Raw genomic sequence first — 23,927 nt, forward strand, 5'->3', positions numbered from 1 at the left:
CTCTAACTAGTAATAATTGTATGCTTTTATATATGTCTTGGTAAATTAATACTTGTTTCATGTGTATATCAGGCTGTATGTCCTTTTGACTTGCTACTTGTTTACTTGCCTTATAATAGATGTGTAGTAATTTCTTTGTCTTGATATACTGTTTCTTACTGGGCATAGACTGGTAGTTATTATACGCATTAGTATCATGCACCACCTCTACCTGATTGCATACTAGCGATCATCGACTCCTTTATAGTCTGAGCCCGTTGCTCCAGGATTTGCATACTTGCGATCATCGGCTCCTTTATAGTCTAAGCTCGTTGCTTCAGGATTGCATACTAGCGATCACCAAGTATCACACAAGTAAACATAAATTTCTTAAACACAATAGTTAGAGCCATTATGTTGCAGGTGAGGGGAGTCTTACCACTTGTGCTAAGGTTCCCAAAATACTTATGTGCCCTAGAAGAAAAAGATGAAACCTCTTGCCTTAAGAATCCCTTTTGTTCCTCTTTGCTTCCCCTAGAATCCCTAAGCCTTCACTAGATCTCCTTGTGAACCTTGTTGATGGAGAGAAAAGGGAAGGGAAGTGAGGAAAGAAGAGAAAGGGGAGGGAGGTTTCGGTGGAGAAGAGAAAATGGCTTCATTACTTATATATAGTAAATGAAGAGTTATGTGTCTCTTCACTTGGTGCCTCTTCATGTGCCCTACACATTATCTACAATTTCCCTTATCCATCTAATAGCACACCCTTGCTAGGGCTCATGGTTACCTCATGAATTCCTAAAGCTTATCACTACCTAAGGTCCAAGGTTCAATCCTTGGCACCAACATTTTTTTTACTCTTTTTCTTTTATTTTTGGTAAAGCCCACATAAGGTAAAGCCCATCAAGAGTTATGCTATTCTTTTTAATCACATGGAGCCCATTAGGTTTTAGGATAAAACGCTACTAGTGATCCATTAAGGATTTTCACCATTAAGAGCCCATGTAAGGCCCATTAGTACTTACACTAAAATTTTCATAATTTAAGCTATCATTCATGTAGACATGTTCAATATTAAGGAAATATTGAAAGGATTTTGCCGGTGTTACATCGGCCGTGACATGAGGCACAGCCACGTCGCGCCAAATTTTTTGGCCGTGCCATGAGGCACAGCCATGTCGCATTTGGAGGTCTATTTAAACATCTTTTTGGAACCCTTTTTGAGGGGGTGGTGAGAGGATGACAAGGAGGCACTGTAACCACATTCCAAAGGAGAATTCGTCATCACATCCATCTTCTTGAGGCTACTCCACCACTTTCATCCACCGTCGATAAGGAAATCACAATTCAAGAAAGATCCGCAGATATTGATAAGTCCTTTTTCCTTTTCTTTCTTAGATTTTGGAACAAAGATGAATTCTTCCTCTTCCTTCTCGAATTGTATTCCCTTTGTCAAGAAGTAGATCTCTTAGATTCTAGGATTTAGGAGGAATTGAAATGTAACGGATGATTGTATTTGATGGATTTGTTATTTGCTATCTTCTATGACATGCTTATACTTTGTTATATGGAATTGTATCTCATTCATATTTGGTGATATTTTGAAGGGTTGATTTCATATGGATGGGAGTGAATTACGGTTTATAGGAAATCTTAGGATCGTATGACCAGGGTGCCTTGTGATAGGAGGTGTACTTTTTTAATCGAACTCTCTGAGGAGATTCTTAAACTATAACAAATTCTCATGATAGATAACTAACAGTTATTGATTACTAGGAAGAGATCCTTAATTGGGTACTCGGTGACAGAGGGTAGGATGCTAGTGGTATTGTTGGAGTACCCAGTGACAACGGGAGAGTTATAGAACCGGACTATCTAGGTATGATCTTGAACTAGTGATCATAATATTAGAGGATCATGATTTAATCCCAATGAAGTCTAACGAGGTCCAATTAGGTAGTTTGGTAAGAATTCCTAATTGATATAAACATTGAGGAATTGCAAAACGTCCATGATACTATCGGCCATAATCTCAAGGAATCCGAAATCCTTGGATCGTTTCCTGTACCTGCCATATAGTTGATTCCTTTTCATTCGAGGATTAGGTCCTTCAGTTCTCCTTCTTTCTCGCCCAACACCAAAACTCATTCATTCACAACTCTTTTTGTGCTAGTCTAGTGAATAATTCCATGGTCTCTGTGGTTCAATAATTTTTTATTACTTGACAGCAACCGTACTCTTGCGGGAGCCTATCAAGTTTTTCGACGTCGTTGCCGGAGACTGTGGGCTATTTTTCATTGGACTTTTGCATTTAGTGTTACATATCAAATGTGAATTCTTTTTATTTCTTTTTACTCTTCATATGGAATTGCATAATGAGAGACCTAAATATTTTTTCTTTACTCTATGTAGGAAATTGCTAGGATGGATTATAAACCGCTAAAGAGTTACTCCTCGCCAATCTCAGGAAGGACACTAGATCCCATTGTGTTACCATAGATTTTTGCTTCAAGTTTCGAGATTAATCCGAGCCTTAGAGCAAAAATTCAAGAGATTCAATTTGAGAGAATTGAAGTCGAAAATCCTTACACTCATCTCATAGACTTCCATAGATACTACAATACAGTGAGATACGAAGGAGTTCAAGCTGAGTTTATTTGGTTATTATTGTTTCCATTCAGTCTCTGCAACTCAACTAAAGATTGGATGCACTCCCTGCCTCCCCAAAGCATCAGGTCATGGAATCAATTAGAATAAAAATTCATAAATAAGTTCTTCCCACTAAGGAAAGTCATGACTTTAAGAAATCAGATTCTAAATTTCTAGCAAATAAAAGGAGAGTCTCTATGTGATACTTGGGACAGACATAGAAACATGCTTCAGCAGTGTCCACATCATGGAATAGAAGAGTGGTTGATATTGTACACATTTTATATTGGACTTTCTTTTGAAGATAAAAGCACGCTAGACTCAGCTGCTGGTGAATCACTATTGAATCGAAGTGAATCAGAGGTGTATGAGATAATCGATCGAGTTATGTCGAATATTTTGGATTGGGTTTTTGATGATAAGAAGAAATTTTCAGAAAATATTTTTGAAACAAAACCTTTTGATATCGAAAAGGAAAGAGAATAAAAGGATTCAGTAGTGCTCAGTGATATTACTTCAGAAGACATCATCCTCCTAGATGATATAGTAGTGCAGGAAATGGAAGATCCGATAGAAACTTATGATGAGTTTGATCATGAACTTAAAGATCCATTGTATGAAAGAGTATGCTATCAACTCCTTAAGGTCGACACGAAAGAAATAAAGTAAAAAGAAATTCCACTCACAGTTGAATTGAAACCGTTTCCTTCTAACCTAAGGTATGAATTTCTTGGGGCACACTCGACGTTTCCTGTAATTGTTAATGCTAATTTAGATGATATCTCTACTCAAAAATTATTGGAAGTATTGAGAAGACACAGGAAGGCAATAGGTTACTTAGTTGAGGATTTGAAAGTAATTAGTCCCTCTCTATTTATGCACAGAATTATCCTGGGAGACAATCACAAATGTTCAATTGAGCATCAAAGAAAGCTAAATCCAAACATGGCAGAGGTGGTACTGAAAGAGATAACCAAATTATTGAATGCAGGGATAATATATTCAGTCTCCGACAGTAAATAGGTGAGCCTAGTTCATGTTGTTCCAAAGAAGAGCTGTATAACAGCGGTAAAGAATGAAAATGGTGAGATAATATCCACTAGAACTGCAACAGATTGGAGGATGTGTATTGACTAAAGGAAACTTAACAAAGAAACAAAGAAAGATCATTACCCCCTCCCTTTCATTGATCAGTTGCTTAAGAGATTAGCAGAACATAAATACTTCTGTTGTCTGGATGGATTTTTAGGTTTTTTCCAAATTTACATTCATCCAAATGACCAAGAGAAAACGACATTCACTTGTCTCTATGGAACTTTTGCATATAGAAGGATGTCTTTCGGTCTTTGCAATGCCCCGACAATATTTCAAAGGTGTATGATAGCAATATTTTCAGATTTCATTGAAAATATCATGGAGGTTTTTATAGATGATTTCTCTATATAAGGGTCTGATTTTGATGCATGTTTAGACAATGTAAAATACCATACCTAAAATGAGTAAATGGGTAAATCGGTAATGGATACAGGCTTATTTGGTTCAACCCGTTAACCAAAGCCATCCTATAAGAATGCTACAATAGCATCTCTTCTCGCGATTCCTTCTTTCTGCCTTCTCCCGATCACGCGCATCAGCTCCTGTTCGCTCGTCTCCGACGCAACCGCAGCCTGGAACCTTCGACGCCGGGGCCAAATCGGAGCTGAGGAAGTGCCGACGATTGGAGGGGAATCGAAAGGGGGGCTGGATCTCGTCGGAAGAGGTTGAATCGTGGTGTTCGGGTGGATCGGCAGCAATGAATCAGAAAAGAGGAAGTCAATAGGTAAGAATCGAAGCTTGATCTCGGTTTGTGTTTGGTTTCTAGGTTCAGATCTAGGGTTTTTTTTTATTTCTAGAGTTGATTTTGGAAGGGGAATGAGAAAAAATTTCTTTACTAGAGATACTCCCATTATCCCTAACCACCATAGTCTTCTTATTCGGGCATTCGGATGCAATATGTCCTTTTCCCAAACACTTAAAGCACTTGATATCCCTGCTCTTAGAAGTAGAAGAAGAAGTAGTATGAAAAGGCTTCTTAGTGCTTGTTACCACTTTTAAATTAGAAGAAGAACCCTCCTTCTTTGGCTTGTCCTTCCAACTTGAAGAGTAGTTTGAAGAAGATGATTTCTTCATAATGCCCTTTCTCTTTAATTGTTGCTCTACTTTCATTGCTTGATGAACTAAGTCTTCAAGCTCCACATAATGTTGTAACTCCACAATGTCTCCAATATCTCGATTTAGGCCATGGAGAAATTGAGCCATGGTTGCTTCCCTATCCTCCACAATATTGGCTCTAATCAAAGCCACCTCCATCTCCTTGTAATACTCATCCACACTCCTACTCCCTTGGATGAGTCTTTGCAATTTGTTGTTCAATTCCCTGTGGTAGTGGGAAGGCACAAATCTCCTTCTCATCAAAGTCTTCATTTCATCCCAAGTGTTGATAGGATGCTCTCCATACCTTCTTCTCTCCTTTTGCATTTGATCCCACCAAATTAAAGCATAATCAGTGAACTCAAGGGCAGCCACCTTCACTTTTTTTGCATCATTGTAGTTGTGGCATGAGAAGATTTGCTCTATTTTCATTTCCCACTCAAGATATGTGTCGGGGTCATTCCTCCCTTGGAAGGAAGGTACCTTGACTTTCATACCTCTTAGATCATCTTCATGTCGATAGTTTCTACCTCCTCTTTCATGTCTTCTTCCCCCTTCACGCCTCCTTCTCTCTTGGAGAGCCATAGAATAGGTCACTTTCTTGATGAGATTCTCCATGATTAGAATTGCCCCCATGGTTAGAAACTCTTCCTTCTTCAAGTTGGTCCATCCTTTCGTGTAAGCCTTCAAGTTGTCTTTGAAGCATCCTCTCAAAGTGTTGAGTAAGTGCCTCCATTTGAAGCCTATTAGGATCTTGCCTAGAGGAATTTTCCTCATTCATGCTTGCAACAAAAAAGATGACAAGGAAAACTACAAAAGAAATGTTAGAAAGACCTCACCACTCACCTCACGTGGTTGCACTCAAATTTATCCACTCAGCTTCCTTTATACGCTCTTAAGAAGAGAACCTTATCAATGATTTTTCTCAAGACAACAAATAGACAATCAAATGAGGAAGAAACCAACAAGAAAATATGAGTATAACAAGAGAAATAAATGGATAGAACAAGAAATTTAGCAACGATCAAAAGCAATGAGAGGAATATTGGGTCCTTTTACTTCACAAATCCTTTTTTTGTTTTTGATTCTGCCCAGATTTTTTTTTCAAATTTTCCTTTTTTTCCTTTTTTTCGAATTTTCCTTCTTTTTTTTTCTGTCAAAACACAATGACTCTAGTAACACCTTTTTTTTTTGTGAGTTTAGGACCCAAATAGAGAACCGATAAATAGAGATGGAGAATGAAAACACTAATGGAATACTAAGGATGAGAGATCAACAAAGATAAACAAGAACGAAAAATGAACAAGAACAAAATGCAAACCTGAAAATCAAGGAGCCAAGGCTCTGATACCAAATGATAAGCACCTTGGAACAGATCGCCTTGATATTCAGATGTAGGGAAGGATATTGACGCCACACTCAAGAAAGATGAGAAGGTGAGTGATAAGTCATGGGGGTTTTTGATCGCCACAAGTTGCCTTGATAAGATCAAGATTAGTTCTTTGCCTAAGAACCAAAGGAAGCTCTCACAATAGAGAAAACTCTAATTTCATTCAAACTCAACATGCCTTAGCCATACAAGAGTTCTCCTATATATAGACTTAGTGGAGGTTGAAACATTAACTTCCCACTAAGCTTTTAATATCCACTAAGACCCACTAGGCACTAATTATGCACCATTATCATGCATGCATGCATGCATGACATTTATTTCCCATAATACTAGCTTAGGAACTCCCAAAAAGCATTAAAACCCCACCAAAAGATATCAAAAATTATTTCAGAAAATTCTCCCAAAAATACCAACGAAAATTAGACACTTAGCCCTTGAATGCATCTTGGATCATGTAGATTTGGGCCTTCAAGTTTTGTCTGTATGTTGGCCCAATTTCACTTTCAAGTTGAAGGAATGTGATCCATTTAGTTGTTGCCTCCATTGTGCATTGATCCTCCTTTTCCTTGAGCTCTATTATTAAGCCTTCCAAAGCTTGCTTCATTCTCTTAGTCTTGGATCTTGTCATGGGTCCTCCAATTCCCTTCAATGCCTCTTCCTCCTTGGTTTTTGTCTTCTAAGCTTGTATCCCCTCCTTGGTCCACATCAGTTCTCTTTGCAATTGAAAAATATTGAAAAAGATTGGAAAGAAGAAGGAAACAAGGAAGGGAGACTTCACACAAAGGTACCAAATCACAATATGATTTTACAACTTTTCATTCAATCCTTGACACTTTACATACCGATCATACTTCTATTAAAAATCTTTTAGACCAACAAAGCGATATTAGCGATATTAATGAACAATTAAGGCAATTGTTCATTAAGGATGAAAAACTATTTAGTATGGCCAAGGAATTCATGGTAAAACAAAAGGAGGAATGGGAAAGGAGAGAAGATTTTAGAGACATGATGAGAGGGATTGGGGAGCAAATTGATAACATTTACCAATTTCATGCATATTTAAGGAAAACTAGAGAATGATTTAATAACTTCCCATTTCCAGAATTGCCTAATCTTTCGGAATTCCCTCCATTATCCTCTGTGTTCCCAAAAGAATTAAAATTGTGGGAGGAGGCACCTGAATTGAACGGGGAATTCCCTCCATTACCTTTAGACATGCCTCCTCCACCGGAAAAATGGGGAAGACAATGAACGAGCTAAGTCTGGGGGAGCATACATTGTAGGTAGTGTACATAAATAAATAGCATTTTGCTTTGAATTTTAATTTTTGTAATTATTTTTGAAATTTGCTTTGAATTTTACTTTGAAATTTGTTTTAGTAGTTCATGATAGTTATCATGTCAATAATCACCAACAACATCTTAGAAGTTTGTCCTTTTATAAAAATGCTAGCACATCTTTTCTAGATGATTGTTTTGATGCTTGTGGCTAGTATTCCAAGTGCTATGTCTTTTCCTATCTACCATAACAAGAAGTGAGCTAGCATATCTTGAAAGGCTTGAGACATGACCTAGTCTAAGGATCTCTTACACTTATGGCTAATCTAGGAGGTAGATTAATTTTGAAATTAGTCATGATTCATGACACTGGACTAGTACTAGTGTTTCCAAGGTGACCTTCCATTGCATTTTGGTTACTGGACCAACTCAAGTTATGTAAACTCATTTGGAAAAATCTTAAACCCCAAGTCATGCAAAGCTTGAAATTCAGATGCTTCTCCAAAAAAAAAAGCAGAATAAAGGGGATTAAAAATAGTGTCATGAGTGGAAACTTATCAATTACCCGTTTGAGACCGGTAAAGGTTACTGGGGAAATAATGACTATGTTTCTCTGGCTTTTGAAGCAATGCTTTGAGACCTTTTGCAATAGAAGGGATGACCCTAGGTTGTGGCAGGTAATATTTAGAAAGACGATAGCATGATGACTTGACTTTAAGTAAAGTTTTGATATCAAATGGACCAAGACCACTTTTTGCACTGAGCATAATTTATTCTTAGGAATTATCTTAATGATTTCGATTATCAAGCTCATCAGTGTTAGGTTTTGATAGGATTGGATTGATGTGCTAAGAATTATAATGCTGCTATGTATTTCTACTTGAATCTAGAGGTATGTTTTACTTGAGGACAAGCAAAAGTTTAAGTCTGGGGGTGCGATGTGTGTAGGGTATGCATATATTTTTACTACTTTGATTGCACATCATTATGCATTTTCTTGTTGATACTCTATATTTATCGCATCCTTTATTCATGCATTAGGCATATTTTCTCTATTTTCTAGTTTAGAGGTATGCTCTCATACTTTTGCATTTACAGGATGGAAATCGGTATGAAACAAGGTGAAATGAAGGAAGAACAACAAAAGCCAAGACTGGGTCATGCCTACAAGGCACGACCGTGCCATGCTCTCAGAAGAGTAGCTGCTCTAGGACATGCCACCAAGCACGGCTGTGCTCTCAACTCAAAAGCAAGCAAGCTCCGGGCCGTGCCTACAAGGCATGACCATACCCCAGAAACAAAACTACAACTGCCTCAGTCTGTGCCTACAAGGCTTGACCATGCCCCAGAAATAGAACCATAGCTGCTGGAGGTCGTGCCTATCAGGCACAATCGTGCCTCTCTTCCAAGTCAACACCTTCTTGTGGTCGTGCCTACCAAGCACGGTCGTGCCAACGGAAAGATCAGGCCGAGCTTTTCAGTCGTGCCATGAGGCACGACCACATCGCGCTGAATTTTTCGACCGTGCCACGAGGCACATCCATGTCGCACTTGGAGGCCTATTTAAACATCTTTTTGGAACCCTTTTTCGGGGGGGTGGTGAGAGGATCACATGGAGGCGCCGTAACCACGTTTCGGAGGAGAATTTGCCATCACATCCATCTTCCCAAGGCTACTCCGTCGCTTCCATCCACCGCCGACGAGGAGATCACAATTTAAGGAAGATCCACATATATTGATAAGTCCTTTTCCCATTTCTTTCTTGGATTTTGAAACAAAGAATTCTTCCTCTTCCTTCTCGAATTGTATTTTCTCCGTCATGGAGTAGATCTCTTAGATGGAATTGAGATGTAACGAATGATTATATTTGATGGATTTATTATTTGCTATCTTCTATGATATGGTTATACTTTGTTATATGGAATCATCTCTCGTGCATATTTGGTGATATTTTAAAGGCTTGATTCATATGGATAGGAGTGAATTATGATTTATAGGAAATCTTAGGATCGTATGACCGGGGGGTGCCTTGTGACAGGAGGTGAACCTTTTTAATCGGATTTTCCGAGGAGATTCTTAAACTGTAACAAATTTTCATGAGAGATAACTAACGGTTATTGATTACTAGGAAGAGATCTTTAATTGGGTACTCGGTGATAGAGGGTAGGATGCCAATAGTATTACTGGAGTGCTTGGTGACAACGGAAGAGCGATAGAACCGGGCTATTCAGGTATCATCTCGAACTAGTGATCATAACATTAGAAGATCATGATTTAATCCCAATAAAGCCTGACGAGGTCTAATTAGGTAGCTTGGTTAAAATTCCTATATTGATATAAACATTGAGGAATAGCAAAACGTTCATGATACTATCAGCCATAATCTCAAGGAATCTGAAATCCTAGGATTGTTTCCCATACCTGCCATATAATTGATTCCCTTTCGTTCGAGGATTAGGTCCTTCAGTTCTCCTTCTTTCTCATCCCAGCACCAAAACTCATTCATTCACAACTGTTTTTGTGCTAATCTAGTGAATAATTCCATGGTCTCTGTGGTTTGATAACTTTTTATTACTTAACGACAACCGTACTCTTGTGGAGCCTATCAGCCTTTCCAAGAAAAAGAGGATTATCTCCTAACCAAGCCAAGGCCATCGGATTTGTGCAAAAAGGGATCGAGCTAAAGACCTTAAGCAAACGCTTCTTGGGAAGCAACTCAAGGGTTTTTATTATTATTTTTCTATATTTTTGATTGTTTCTGTAAGATAGTAATGAAAATTTCTTTTGTTGACAGGGAATTCTGGAGCCGCACCTCAAATAAGGTTAGGCCATGCCTTTTCCACAGAACAACACCAGGTCATGGTCGTGCCTCTTGGCACGACTGTGTTCCTTTCACATAGCCGCGACTTCTTGAGGATGTGTCACTTTGGCACAGGCGTGTCTCCGCAACAGAATACCACCATCTACAAGTCATGTCTTTAGACACGATTGTGCCTCATTCTCCATGAAAATCACATGGGCATGCTTATTCCTCAACAAACCACTTGTTTGAAGCTGTGTCTCTCAGACACGGTCATGTCCCTATTTATAGATTAGCAACTTCTTGAGGTCGTGTCTTTAGACATGGCCGTGTCCCACGAGGGTTATAAAATGCACACGGGTGTGCCCTAACTTCACACGGCGTGCCCTAACAATACACGGCCGTGCCTTTTTGCCTTCAAACTTCTCTTCCTCACCTCTTCCCAATCCATTCCCTTTTTCTTTCTCCCCCATTCACAAAGGTTACTTGGGTTCTCCTTGCAGTTGAAAAATGTTGAAAAAGATTGGAAAAAAGAAAGAAACAAGGAAGGAAACACCATAAAAAAAGGGGAGACTTCACACAAAGGTACTGAATCGCAATATGGTATTACTTTCGATGAATCAGAATATAAACTAAGATTTAATGCTTTGGTTTGTCGTTAAATCTCTTGCACTAAATACCTAAATTGGGACACCTTTAAAATACTTGGTTTAGGATAATGATCTTCATTTATTGTTAGAAAGAGTAGGATGGATGAACTTCATGAACATGGATTACCCCACATACCCTAGATTAGTGTTGGAATTCCTTAGTACCATTGTGATTGAAAGCAAAAATGGGGATGAAAAAATTAGCTTTAGGTTGTTTAATGAAAACTACACATGAACTTTCAATGATTTTAATGCTACATTCGATTTACCATGTGGTGGCACTCGGGAAATACCCAACGCTTTTGAGCCACATCATGTATGCCGTGAGTTAGGGGGGGGGGGGTATAAGCATGTTCCATCCTTCTTCATCTAGAATTTCTTGTATAGCTAATCCCGTGTTTAGATATATTTTTTGTTAATGAAACACACTATATTTGGAAGAGGAGAAAATAATAAAGTAGTGTGTCAGAATGAACTTCTTTGTTTGTGGGTCATGTTTAGAAGATTATAATATTGACACTGGATATCATTTCTTAAATCACTTGATAAACATGCCACACCAACATTTATCAAGCCCTATTATTTTGGGAGGATTGATCACTAGAGTGGCATTTAATAGAGACATGGTTTTTGGTTATTATACTTACATTGTATTTATGCCAAATAACTAAGTACAATAGTGTCCTTGGGTTGCTAGTTCTAATCTATATCATATTGATTGTTTGAATCGATAGTGAAATGATATAGAGAACACTACTGTTAATTATTCCTAGTCAAGCATTAACATTCAAGAACAATGTTAATTTTTGAGATTATCATGTAGGTCAACTGGATGACTTGATCATACAAGTCATGGATATGGGATATCGAGTTGATACAAGGGTATACATTAGAGAATGTATACTGAATAAACTAGTCATGAAAAAGTTTCATGGATCGTTATATGAGTGTCATAAACTTTCTCATGTGACTATTGGTATGAATAGTCCTTAGACTCACTACGGTTCTCTACATAAGGAGGTATATACTTTGGTATCGTCAAACGCTACTCATAATAGAGTGGACTATAAAGGCAATCACTAGGTATGTAACAAATTATGCAGAGGGATGTGAGTGATATAGATGGGATCTATCCCTCCCATATAACGGGAGTGATATTTACTACCTCTTGATAGAGTAGAATCACGAAATGCATGACCATACTCAAATGAGTCAATATGAGATATTGTATAAAATACCGAAACTTTTAGGGGTTAAATTGTAAATGATTTAATCCTAATTGGGTATGATTAGAAATTTTATTAGTGGAAGGGAATGAATTCGTCTTATGAAGACAAAATGAACGAAAGTGGTTTCATTCAAATCAGAGGTCATTTGGTTGGTGAACCAAATGAACCAAGATTGAACCAAATTAAACCAATTTGATTTGGTTCGTAATAGAAGAGGTTTTGATAAAATAAAAAGGATGAAAAGATTCGTTTTGTGGAGACGGATCAAACAAAATTGGTTTGAGTCAAATCGGGGTTCGATTGGTTAGCGAACCAAGCAAACCAAGGTTAGTCCGGTTTGCTACAGTAATAGCCTGAACCGAAACCGGTCTAAACTCAACTCTTAATGGGTAATTGGGTTAATGGGTTTGGATCTTGACCCGTTAGGAGAGGAGATAAGAACCGGTTGGGAAGCTACAGTAGCATCACAAATCGCGTCAAATCCCGATCGCGCCTCTCGGTTCACCGTCTCCCGATCGCGACGCTGCTGGCTTTGATCCTCTTCGACGCGGGTGTCAGCGGTGCCACAGTGAAGGAGGAGGTCGGCGGTCAGCTGCTGGAGGCGTTGGAGCATGGATTTTCGCCGACGAAGGCTCGGATCGGTGGTGGCAGCGGCGTAAGGGGCAGATCTTACGGCAACGGATCGAGGTTTAGGAAGCCGATCGGTAAGAATCGAAGCGTGATTTAGGTTATTACTTGGTTTGTGAGCTTAATCCTGGATTTCTTAGGTATTTCGAGTTCGGATCTTGAGTTGGGATCAGTTTTTGGCTTCGGCTGTTGAAGAAGAAGAAGAGGAAGTCGAAGCCGAGAGGTAAGGAAATTTAGCTACGGTTCTTGAGTTGAATCTTGGACGACTTCAAGGTTCTTAGATCTAGCTTGATTTCCTCTTTCCCACAGATTGTGATGTGATCCAATCGGGGTTTGAGGGAGATCCGGCAGCCAAGGAAGAACCGAGCCTTGGTTAGGGATTCGGTTGCAAAGGAAGGCTAGGGCTTCAGATTCTGAGGTAAGATGCTTACCTTACCTTTGGTTTATTCCTATTCAATAGGAATTTTGTGGTGAATTGACCGAGAGTTTCAGATCTTGATGGATCTGTTTTGTATCTACAGCTCACTGATTCTGATCGGAGATTAGGGAGTTTTTGGGCAGTAAGTTGTGAAGGCAGAAAGGGTTGAACTGAAGCTTGATTTGAACTGGATTCTAGGGTTGATGAAATGGAGATTAATTATATTAATTGATTAAGGATATTAATTAATTAAGTAGTTAATCCCTATTAGTATCAACCTAAAGATTGAATTAGTCTAACCTAAGGTTGGTTGGTTAGCATGGGTTTGATTATATATGAGGTTAGTTGTATTGATCGATTCGATTAATACAACTAATTGATTGATTAGTTAAACCTTTGTTAATATAGATCTAAAGGTTAGATTAATTTAACCCAAGTTACGTTAACGAGATTGAGTTAAGATAACCCTTAAAATAATAACTTAGGGTTTATTTGATACATTCTGGTATTTAGGATATTGTCATTGTATTTGCAGGACCCTGAGTGATTCTTGGAGTTTGATATATACGAGGGTTCTGGGGGTTCTAGTTTTACCTGCGATTTATCAGGTGGGTGATTTTACTGTATTTGGTCAATACAGTTTCGTATCTTATTTCAGTGCATGTACCTTGTTTCCTGTATCTGTTGATCTGCTTATTGATTCCATTTATGCTCATGATGATTCGATACTTTGATTACTATTCTGGTTATATCATGCTTGACCTTATGTCGATTGACCCTGGATTATTATTCATGATTGTTATTTCCTTTCTTGATATGACCTTTGTGATCATTATTGGTATGATCCTTTCTTTATGATACCTGAGATCATCATGACTTATACCTACGTATATTGAGTAGTATAGTAGGTGCTGATTGATATGATTGAGCATCTCATCATGATGCATGATAACGATTGTAAATCCCATTGGAGTGGGTTTATCGTGATGGTAGATGACTTAGTTGTATATCTACATAGGTGGTTATCATACCCTATTTTCCATCTTGATGATGGCGACTGTATGGCAGTACGCAGTCGACGGCTGTATGGCAGTACGCAGCCGAGTCGATGATCTACCTCAACGGCTGTATGGCAGTACGCAGCCGAGTACTCATAGACTGTATGGCAGTACGCAGTCCGTGACGAGTACTAGAGTACAGATATCGGCCATAGGATTTGTAGCTTATCATAGCTACGAGATCACCCGGACGCGGGACTCTGATCTCTGATTTGGATCACCGGACTACTTGATTGTAGGGCGCGGAGTACTGATCCCCGATGCCGGCCATCCCAGCCTCAGATGCTTGCACGAGTGCTGTAGTGAGTGGGGCAGTTGCATCATGCATATGTGCATCATGTGCATGATATATATGTATTGGACCGCACTGATCCTGCATTTTGATTGTCTACCTGTTTGACTCTTGATTGTTGCACTATGTTTGACATGTCATTCATATGTTGCATTACATGAGATCCATGTTAGATGTTTATTATCTGCAGATACCTTATTGATACTTTGATGACATTGGTATGTACCTAAGATACTGGGTAAGTGATGCAATAGAAATAAAATATTAGAAATAATTTTAAAGAGAAGAATAAAATTTTGAGAAAGCTCGAAGGTGGCAAAACTAATTCAGAGCGTCCACATAATTATAGAACCAAAATGGCGATAAAGGGGGTGAATATCGTGCTTAAAACTTTTCTTTTTTTTTCAAAAGCTCAATTAAAATGCAACAGAAAGAAGAAAAACACTAGAGCTGTTACTTGGTTCACAGTCTAACGATTGCTACTCCCAGACCTATGATCGTGTGGATCATTTTAGATAGGCAATTTACTAATGCTCTCCTCTTTGAAAAACTTTCCAAGGAGGAAAACTCATTACAAATAAGAGGATAGAAACAACTCTACTAAGCCTATATTAAATAAAGTGCAACAATAGTAACAATATCTACAACATGAAGATGTAGAATTGTATGGTGTTGGTTTTCGGAGAGCTTTAGAGTGTCAGCAACACTTGCCCAAACAGAATAGCGGGTGATGGAGTCAACCCAAGTGAACAAGTTGCCCAACAAGCTACTCTTGATGTTGTTGATGATCCATTATGCATCAATGGAGGCCCAATTACAAGAGCTAAGGCTAAGAAGATGAAGGAAGCACTTAATATGCTAATTGAAGATGTGAAGGCCAAAATTACAATTGAAGAAGGTTTGACCAAGAGCAAGTCATGCGGCTTAGTCAACTTAATTCAAGCCTTGGATGGGCTTAAGTAGTCACTTAGTCTCATGTTTATGTAGTAGAGATATGTAGGCTCAATTTAGGCTCAATTTCTAGCTTTATTTGGGTTGTAATGATGCCATAAGCTTAAAATGGCTAAGTAGTCTACATAGGCCTTTACTAAATGGGCTTCCTTTTGGCCTTTTAGGGTTTTTAGGTCACCCTATAGCTATAAATAAAGTGGGTGACGGCCACACATGTAACTTTTGGCATATTTTCAATCTAAAGCATGGTGAGGCTCTCACTTGTTGGTTCTTCATTGAACTAGAACTTATCAAGGCATCCCCTTGTGGCGTTCAAAGACTTATCAACCTCCATCCCAAGGTTGTGGCGTCTTCCCTCTTCTTCTATACCAAGGTTCGACTTTCTTAAGTATCGGGTCAAGGTTTTATTCATCTTTCTTATCGATTTAGACTCTCCTTCTTTCTTTCTTCAATTAGTTGTGGGTTCTTGAGATATTTCTCTTTGGGTTCACATCAGTTGGTATCAGAGCTTAGGTTTTTCTAAATCGATTTGGTTATCCTTTTCTTTTGTGCTTGAAACTTTATCTATCTTGTTCATCATTTGATACTTATTATTTGCATTTCTTTCAATCTTTGTAAGTCTTATTTGCTTGTTGCTATAAAAAAAAGGAAGAAAAAAATTTATTTTCGGCAAAAAAAAAAAGAAAAAAATTTATTTTGGCAAAAAAAGAAAAAAAAATATTTTCGGCCAAAAAAGAAAGGAAGGCTGAAATTTGAAAAAAAAAAAGAAAAAAAAGGTAAAAAAAAGAAGCAACAAAAAGTGGGTGTAGAGAGCTTGTTATTTCTATACTTGCATTTTTTTACCATCTTTATCTTTCAATTCCGCATTTCTTTCAAGTTTTGCCTAGATTTAATTCTGGCACTTGCCTAGATTAAGTTCTGGCAAATTTCCAAATTTTTTCAGCTATCTTTATCTTTCAATTCCGCATTTCTTTCAAGTTTTGCCTAGATTTAATTCTGGCACTTGCCTAGATTAAGTTCTGGCAAATTTTCTTTCAGCACTTATTTCAAGTATCTTTCAATTCTGCATTTCTTTCAAAGTTTTGCCTAGATTAAGTTCTGGCAAATTTCCTTTCAGCTTTTATTTCCAGTATCTTTATCTTTCAATTCTGCATTCTAATAAGTTTTGCCTAGATTCAATTCTGGCAAATTTCCTTTCGGCACTTAATTCAAGTTTTCAATTCTGCTATTTGCATTCTTCTTCAATTCCTATCTTTTATCCTAATTTCCTTGGAGTTTTTCAATTAGTCAAAGAACGCTTACAGGGAATTGCCTCAATTCTAAGTTCTTTAAAGAGCTAACATTAGTGAGTTGAGTGATTGAGTGACAACAGCTTACTTTAATGGCGACAAGTGAAGATGAAGCAAGAGCTAGAGAAACCCTTGAACAACGTGCTTTGAGACAACACTTGGAACGTATGGAAATCAGATTCAGTCAAATCCTTGACAGACTAGAGAGGCAAGATGCTCTAATTACTGGACTACAAAATACTCAAATTGGTAGAGTTCCTACACGAAGTGCAAGGCAGCATAACCGTGATGACAATGATGATGATGACATTTCTGAGGACATTGATGATAGAGCTTCTAGTGGCAGATCTGGTCATGTTAGAATTGGTGGAAGAAGAGGAAGGGCAAATGAATATGTTGATAGAAACTTGGGCAATATCAAGATGAAGATTCCTTCATTTCAAGGCAAAAGTGATCCAGATGTATATTTAGAGTGGGAAAAGAAAGTGGAATTAGTGTTTGATTGTCACAACTACTCTGAAGAAAAGAAGGTAAAACTTGCTGCTGTTGAGTTTATTGATTATGCTATTATTTGGTGGGATCAAATTATTCTAAGCAGGAGAAGAAACAAAGAAAGACCTATTGACACATGGGAGGAGATGAAATCTATAATGAGAAAGAGGTTCATTCCCTCACATTACTATCGAGATTTGTACCAAAGATTACAAAGTCTAACACAAGGGTCCAAGACTGTGGAGGAATACCACAAAGAGATGGAGATTGCCATGATTCGAGCCAATGTGGAGGAGGACCGAGAAGCAACCATGGCACGATTTTTACAAGGTTTGAATCCAGAAATTGCAAATGTAGTGGAGTTGCAACATTATGTGGAGCTTGAAGATATGGTGCATATGTCCATGAAAGTTGAAAGACAACTCAAAAGGAAGGGTTCAATCAAGCATGGGCAAAGTCATAATTCATCCACTTGGAAATCTAGCTGGAATAAAAAAGATGATAAAGTTGCATCAAAAAGTAAGACCGAGTTTTCCAAGAATAAAGATGCTAGTTCTCCATTGGTCAAAGGTAAAGAACCTATCCAGTCTTCAAGAAACAGAGATATTAAATGCTTTAAGTGTTTGGGAAGGGGACATATTGCATCACAATGTCCAAACAAAAGAATTATGATTTTGAAAGAAAATGGTGATATTGAAACTGAGAGTGAGTCCGAAGATGATAGTGCCTTGCCACCAATATTGGAAAGTGATGAAGAAGAGTATCCCGTTGAAGGTGAAGCCCTCGTCACTAGGCGTGCTTTAAATGTGCAAATGAAGGAAGAAGATGAAGAACAACGAGAGAACATATTTCATACCCGTTGCCACATCAAAGAGAAGGTATGTAGTATGATTATTGATGGGGGAAGTTGCACTAATGTAGCTAGTACTCTTTTGTTGAGAAATTATGCTTACCTACCACTAAACATCCTAGACCTTATAAACTACAATGGTTGAATGATTGCGGGGAAGTTAAGGTCACTAAGCAAGTATTGGTTTCATTATCCATTGGTAGGTATCATGATGAGGTTCTTTGTGATGTAGTGCCAATGCATGCAAGTCATTTGCTTTTAGGTAGACCATGGCAATTTGATAGGAAGGCCATGCATGATGGGTTCAAAAATAAGTATTCTTTTATGATGCATGGTAAACTTGTAACTCTTGTACCATTAACTCCTAAGCAAGTATATGAAGATCAATTGAGGATCAAAAATGAGAGTGAAAAAAGAAAAGAGTGTGAGAAAAGAAAGAATGAAAAAGAAAAAGAGTGTGAGAAAAGAAAGAATGGAAAAGAAAAAGAGTGTGAGAAAATAAAAAGTGTGGATGAGAGGAGTGAAAAAAAGAATGAAAAAGAAAAAAAACTTCAAGAGCAAGAGAGTAAAAAAGTGAGCTTTTATGCAAAAGAAAGAGAGGTTAAGAGAGTTTTTTATTCTCAACAGCCGATGATTTTACTTTTGTACAAGGAGGCTTATTTCAACACTAACAATCTTAACTCTTCTTTGCCTAGTGTTGTTAAATCTCTTTTGCAGGAGTTTGATGATGTATTTCCTGATGAGGTTCCTGATGGATTGCCACCACTTAGGGGAATAGAGCACCAAATTGATTTCATCCCAGGAGCAACAATTCCTAATCGACCGGCCTATAGGAGTAATCCGGCGGAGATAAAGGAGCTGCAAAAGCAAGTTGAAGAGTTGATGAGGAAAGGGTACGTCCGAGAAAGCTTGAGCCCTTGTGCTGTTCCTGTTTTGCTTGTGCCAAAGAAGGATGGAACTTGGAGAATGTGCGTTGATTGCAGGGCTATCAACAAGATTACGGTAAAGTATCGTCATCCCATTCCTAGATTAGATGATATGTTAGATGAACTACATGGTTCTTGCATTTTCTCTAAAATTGATTTGAAGTCTGGCTATCATCAAATTCGAATGCGTGAGGGAGATGAATGGAAAACTGCTTTTAAGACTAGGTATGGTTTATATGAATGGTTAGTCATGCCATTTGGGCTAACTAATGCTCCTAGTACTTTCATGAGATTAATGAACCATATTTTGCGTGCTTTTATTGGGGACTTTGTTGTAGTATATTTTGATGACATCTTGATTTATAGCAAAAATTTAGATGAGCATCTAAATCATTTACAAAAAGTTCTACTTGTTTTGCGAAATGAAAAGTTGTATGCTAACCTTCAAAAATGTTCTTTTTGCACTAGTCAGATTGAGTTTCTTGGTTATATTGTTAGTGCTAAGGGAATAGCAGTGGATGAAGAGAAGGTTAAGGCTATTCGTGAATGGCCAACACCAAAAACCATAACTGAGGTACGTAGCTTTCATGGGTTGGCTAGTTTCTATAGGAGGTTTGTTAAAAATTTCAGTACTTTAGCTGCACCCTTGACTGAAGTTGTTAAAAAGAATGTTGGTTTTCATTGGGATAGTGAACAAAATTCAGCTTTCAACTTACTTAAGGAGAAGCTAACTTCTGCACCAATACTTGCATTACCTAACTTTGCTAAAACTTTTGAAATTGAGTGTGATGCATCAGGAATAGGTATTGGAGCTGTGCTAATACAAGAAGGTCGGCCCCTTGCTTATTTTAGTGAGAAACTCAGTGGAGCAACTTTGAACTATCCAACTTACGACAAGGAGATGTATGCATTGGTGAGGGCTTTAGAGACTTGGCAGCATTACTTGTGGCCCAAAGAGTTTGTCATTCACACTGATCATGAATCGTTGAAGCATTTGAAGAGCCAAAGTAAGTTGAATAAACGTCATGCAAAATGGGTGGAGTTCATTGAGTCATTTCCTTATGTCATCAAGTATAAACGAGGTATGGAAAACATTGTTGCAGATGCTTTGTCTCGAAGGTATACCTTGATCTCTACTTTGAACACTAAATTGTTAGGTTTTGAATACATTAAAGATCTATATTCTAATGATCCTGACTTTGGAAATGTATTTGAAGTTTGTGAACATGCTGCATTTGGGAAGTTTTATAGGCATGAGGGGTTTCTTTTCAGGGTCAATAGGTTGTGTGTGCCTAATTGTTCATTGAGGGAATTATTAATCCAAGAGGCTCATGGTGGGGGACTAATGGGACATTTTGGTGTAAGAAAAACTCTAGATGTTTTGGTTGAGCATTTCTTTTGGCCTCACATGAAACGAGATGTAGTCAAGTTTTGTGAGAAGTGTATCACATGTAGGCAAGCAAAATCTAGATCTTTACCTCATGGATTGTATACACCTTTACCAATTCCTAGTGAACCTTGGGTGGATATTTCCATGGACTTTGTTGTAGGCTTACCTAGATCAAAACGAGGTATGGATTCTATTTTTGTTGTTGTGGACAGATTTTCTAAAATGGCTCATTTTATTCCTTGTAGGAAAACAGATGATGCTAACCATATTGCTGATCTATTCTTTAGGGAGATCGTGCGACTTCATGGAGTGTCGAGAAGCATAGTTTCAGATCGTGATACAAAGTTCCTAAGCTACTTTTGGAAAACTTTATGGGGAAAGTTGGGAACAAAGCTTTTGTTTTCTACAACATGTCATCCACAAACAGATGGACAAACTGAGGTAGTAAATCGAACTTTGTCTACTTTATTACGAGCTATCATTCAAAAGAATTTAAAAAGTTGGGAAGATTGTTTACCACATGTTGAATTTGCTTATAATAGATCTGTGCATTCTGCTACTAATTTTTCACCTTTTGAAGTGGTATATGGGTTCAATCCCTTAACTCCATTGGATTTGTCACCTTTGCCTATTTCTGAGCATGCTAGTTTAGATGGTACAAGAAAAGCTGAGTTTGTGAAGCAAATGCATGAGAAAGTGAGGTTGCAAATTGAAAAGAGGACCGAACAATATGCTACACAAGCCAACAAGGGACGAAAGAAAGTGATCTTTGAACCAGGAGATTGGGTTTGGGTTCATATGAGAAAGGAAAGATTTCCTGCTAAACGTCTTTCTAAGTTGCATCCACGAGGCGATGGACCATTTCAAGTCATTGCTCGAATCAATGATAATGCCTACAAGCTTGACTTACCAGGTGAGTATAATGTGAGTGCTACTTTTAATGTTTCTGATCTTTCTCCCTTTGATGTAGGTGATCAAGATTCGAGGACGAATCCTTTTGAGGAGAGGGGGAATGATGGAGTCAACCCAAGTGAACAAGTTGCCAACAACAAGCATACTCTTGATGTTGTTGATGATCCATTATGCATCAATGGAGGCCCAATTACAAGAGCTAAGGCTAAGAAGATGAAGGAAGCACTTAATGTGCTAATTGAAGATGTGAAGGCCAAAGTTACAATTGAAGAAGGTTTGACCAAGAGCAAGTCATGCGGCTTAGTCAACTTAATTCAAGCCTTGGATGGGCTTAAGTAGTCACTTAGTCTCATGTTTATGTAGTAGAGATATGTATCAATTTAGGCTCAATTTCTAGCTTTATTTGGGTTGTAATGATGCCATAAGCTTAAAATGGCTAAGTAGTCTACATAGGCCTTTACTAAATGGGCTTCCTTTTGGCCTTTTAGGGTTTTTAGGTCACCCTATAGCTATAAATAAAGTGGGTGACGGCCACACATGTATCTTTTGGCATATTTTCAATCTAAAGCATGGTGAGGCTCTCACTTGTTGGTTCTTCATTGAACTAGAACTTATCAAGGCATCCCCTTGTGGCGTTCAAAGACTTATCAACCTCCATCCCAAGGTTGTGGCGTCTTCCCTCTTCATCTATACCAAGGTTCGACTTTCTTAAGTATCGGGTCAAGGTTCTATTCATCTTTCTTATCGATTTAGACTCTCCTTCTTTCTTTCTTCAATTAGTTGTGGGTTCTTGAGATTTTTCTCTTTGGGTTCACATCAAACAACCATAAATGCAGTAAACAACTACCAACAGATTCATGTACATGTGTTATGCATGGTCATTGTCTACACTCGCCAGCCCCAGACACCCAACTAGTGAACTAGGATGCTAAACAGGACAATTACACACGCTCCAACAACAAACTACTACTAATCAAGTGGGGAGTCGCAGGATATCGCAAGAGAGCTATCTAGCTAGTCCTGGTTGCACTCAACATAATGCAACAATTGCTTTCACTCTTATACCACTATCACACAGTGTCAAGTGAGTGTCAATAACAACAACAACAGTCAACCACACCTTCTTCTATCATGCATATGTCATGATGCTCAATTCAACAAGTGAGGCCTACATCTACTCAGGCATATTCAACATTAATTAGCACAAGTCATCGCTCACAGATCAACAATAACATGAGACAGTATGGATGCAACCAGAAGATCATATCAAAGATCAATCAAGTATCAAGCAACGAGTGTAATGATAAGAACAAAGTCAAGATGTCGAACAACTGAGTTATAATAATTTATGCACTACAACTAGAAACTATACTGACTAAGTACAGGAGTACCCACCTAGTATGACGAATATCGATACAAGAACTCCCAGAAAATAAAATCCTCATATGTAACAGGATCAATAATCAAGGATGGTCCTGCAATTATAATAACAACATCTACTAAATATAATATTATATTTAATTTTACAACAAATAAATCCCCTACACAATTCCACATCTAGCCTCAACTGGATTTAACCCAAACCCAATTCAACCAATCGAATTAACTCTAACTCCACTGGATCCCACATTAAGACCAAATCGAATCAATGGTGAGGCCTTCAATAGTTTGAAACATGTCATAGCTAACCTTCTGAAATAAAATCCTAATCAACAAAACAATAATAACTCCCATGGAACAACAACCCAATCTAATTCCACAATTAATCAACCTTGAATCCTTCAACAACTGGTACAGCTAGAACCCAATACAACCCTAGAATAGATCCAACATAAAACTAATCTGATCTCAACAGAAATTCCACCGGAATTAATCAATCACAATAGATCAATTCAATTCCATTGAAACCCTAACAGAACAACAAACAATCCCAACATAAATCGATCAAATTCAACAAGCCTTGGTTCCATCGAATTTTAACAGAAACATAACCCTAGCTACAATCAATCCCAACAGAAAAACACATTAGAAAAAGGAGAAAACATTCGCCAACCATCCACACTAAACAGAACAAAATTGAAATCCAAGAAATCTATTGGCTTGCAAGAATTAGACATCCAAATCGATCTCTAACTATAATGCAGGAATCTAACCGGATCAACAAGGAAAACTTATCTCAGATCCATGCCCTAGAATTCAACTTAGCTCTGATCAGATTTTGATTCTCCTTCACTCGGCCGAACTCAAGAAATCCCACCAATCTGTGAGTTCAACCTGATTCAGAAACTCAAACAAAAATTGAAATCCTCATGAGAAAACCACACGAACTCAAGAATGAATCAAACTCACCGAGCGAATCCTCCCTCAATCGCGTCGTGTTGCTCACCGCACCTGACCGATTCCTCAGCTATCCTGATGAGAGACAAGTTCGACGGTCGAACTCCTAATCGCCAGCGATTTCCTTGGCGTCGACACCAGATATGGACGAGAAAATGCTCGCGCGATCACGCCATCAGGGGAAAAAGAAGACGAGGAGGAATCGTGAGTTAGGGTAA

The 23,927-nt window shown here is 38.2% G+C and overlaps 1 protein-coding gene across 1 annotated transcript; it reads left to right on the plus strand.

The window, feature by feature from the left end:
- The first annotated feature begins 16,894 nt into the window (after positions 1-16,894).
- On the plus strand, positions 16,895-21,711 carry LOC141821722 (uncharacterized). Its single transcript, XM_074709067.1, has 7 exons — positions 16,895-18,131; positions 18,227-18,632; positions 19,110-19,648; positions 19,727-20,152; positions 20,396-20,420; positions 21,009-21,373; positions 21,431-21,711. The coding sequence occupies exons 1-7, from the start codon at positions 16,895-16,897 to the stop codon at positions 21,709-21,711; spliced, it is 3,279 nt and encodes a 1,092-aa protein (XP_074565168.1).
- Positions 21,712-23,927: the final 2,216 nt, after the last annotated feature.

The sequence above is a fragment of the Curcuma longa genome, chromosome 2 (genome assembly GCF_044706935.1).
Source record: "Curcuma longa cultivar G26 ecotype Majalengka, Jawa Barat chromosome 2, ITB_CL_G26_1.1, whole genome shotgun sequence".
Lineage (NCBI taxonomy): Eukaryota > Viridiplantae > Streptophyta > Magnoliopsida > Zingiberales > Zingiberaceae > Curcuma > Curcuma longa.

Excerpts from the sequence above, each read along its gene's own strand:
- LOC141821722 (XM_074709067.1), top strand. The coding sequence starts at position 16,895 with ATGGCGACAAGTGAAGATGAAGCAAGAGCTAGAGAAACCCTTGAACAA. Across the intron at positions 20,153-20,395 it reads TGTCATCAAGTATAAACGAG|AGGCTCATGGTGGGGGACTA; the intron begins GTATGGAAAACA and ends TATTAATCCAAG. Across the intron at positions 20,421-21,008 it reads CATGGTGGGGGACTAATGGG|GCATTCTGCTACTAATTTTT; the intron begins ACATTTTGGTGT and ends TAATAGATCTGT.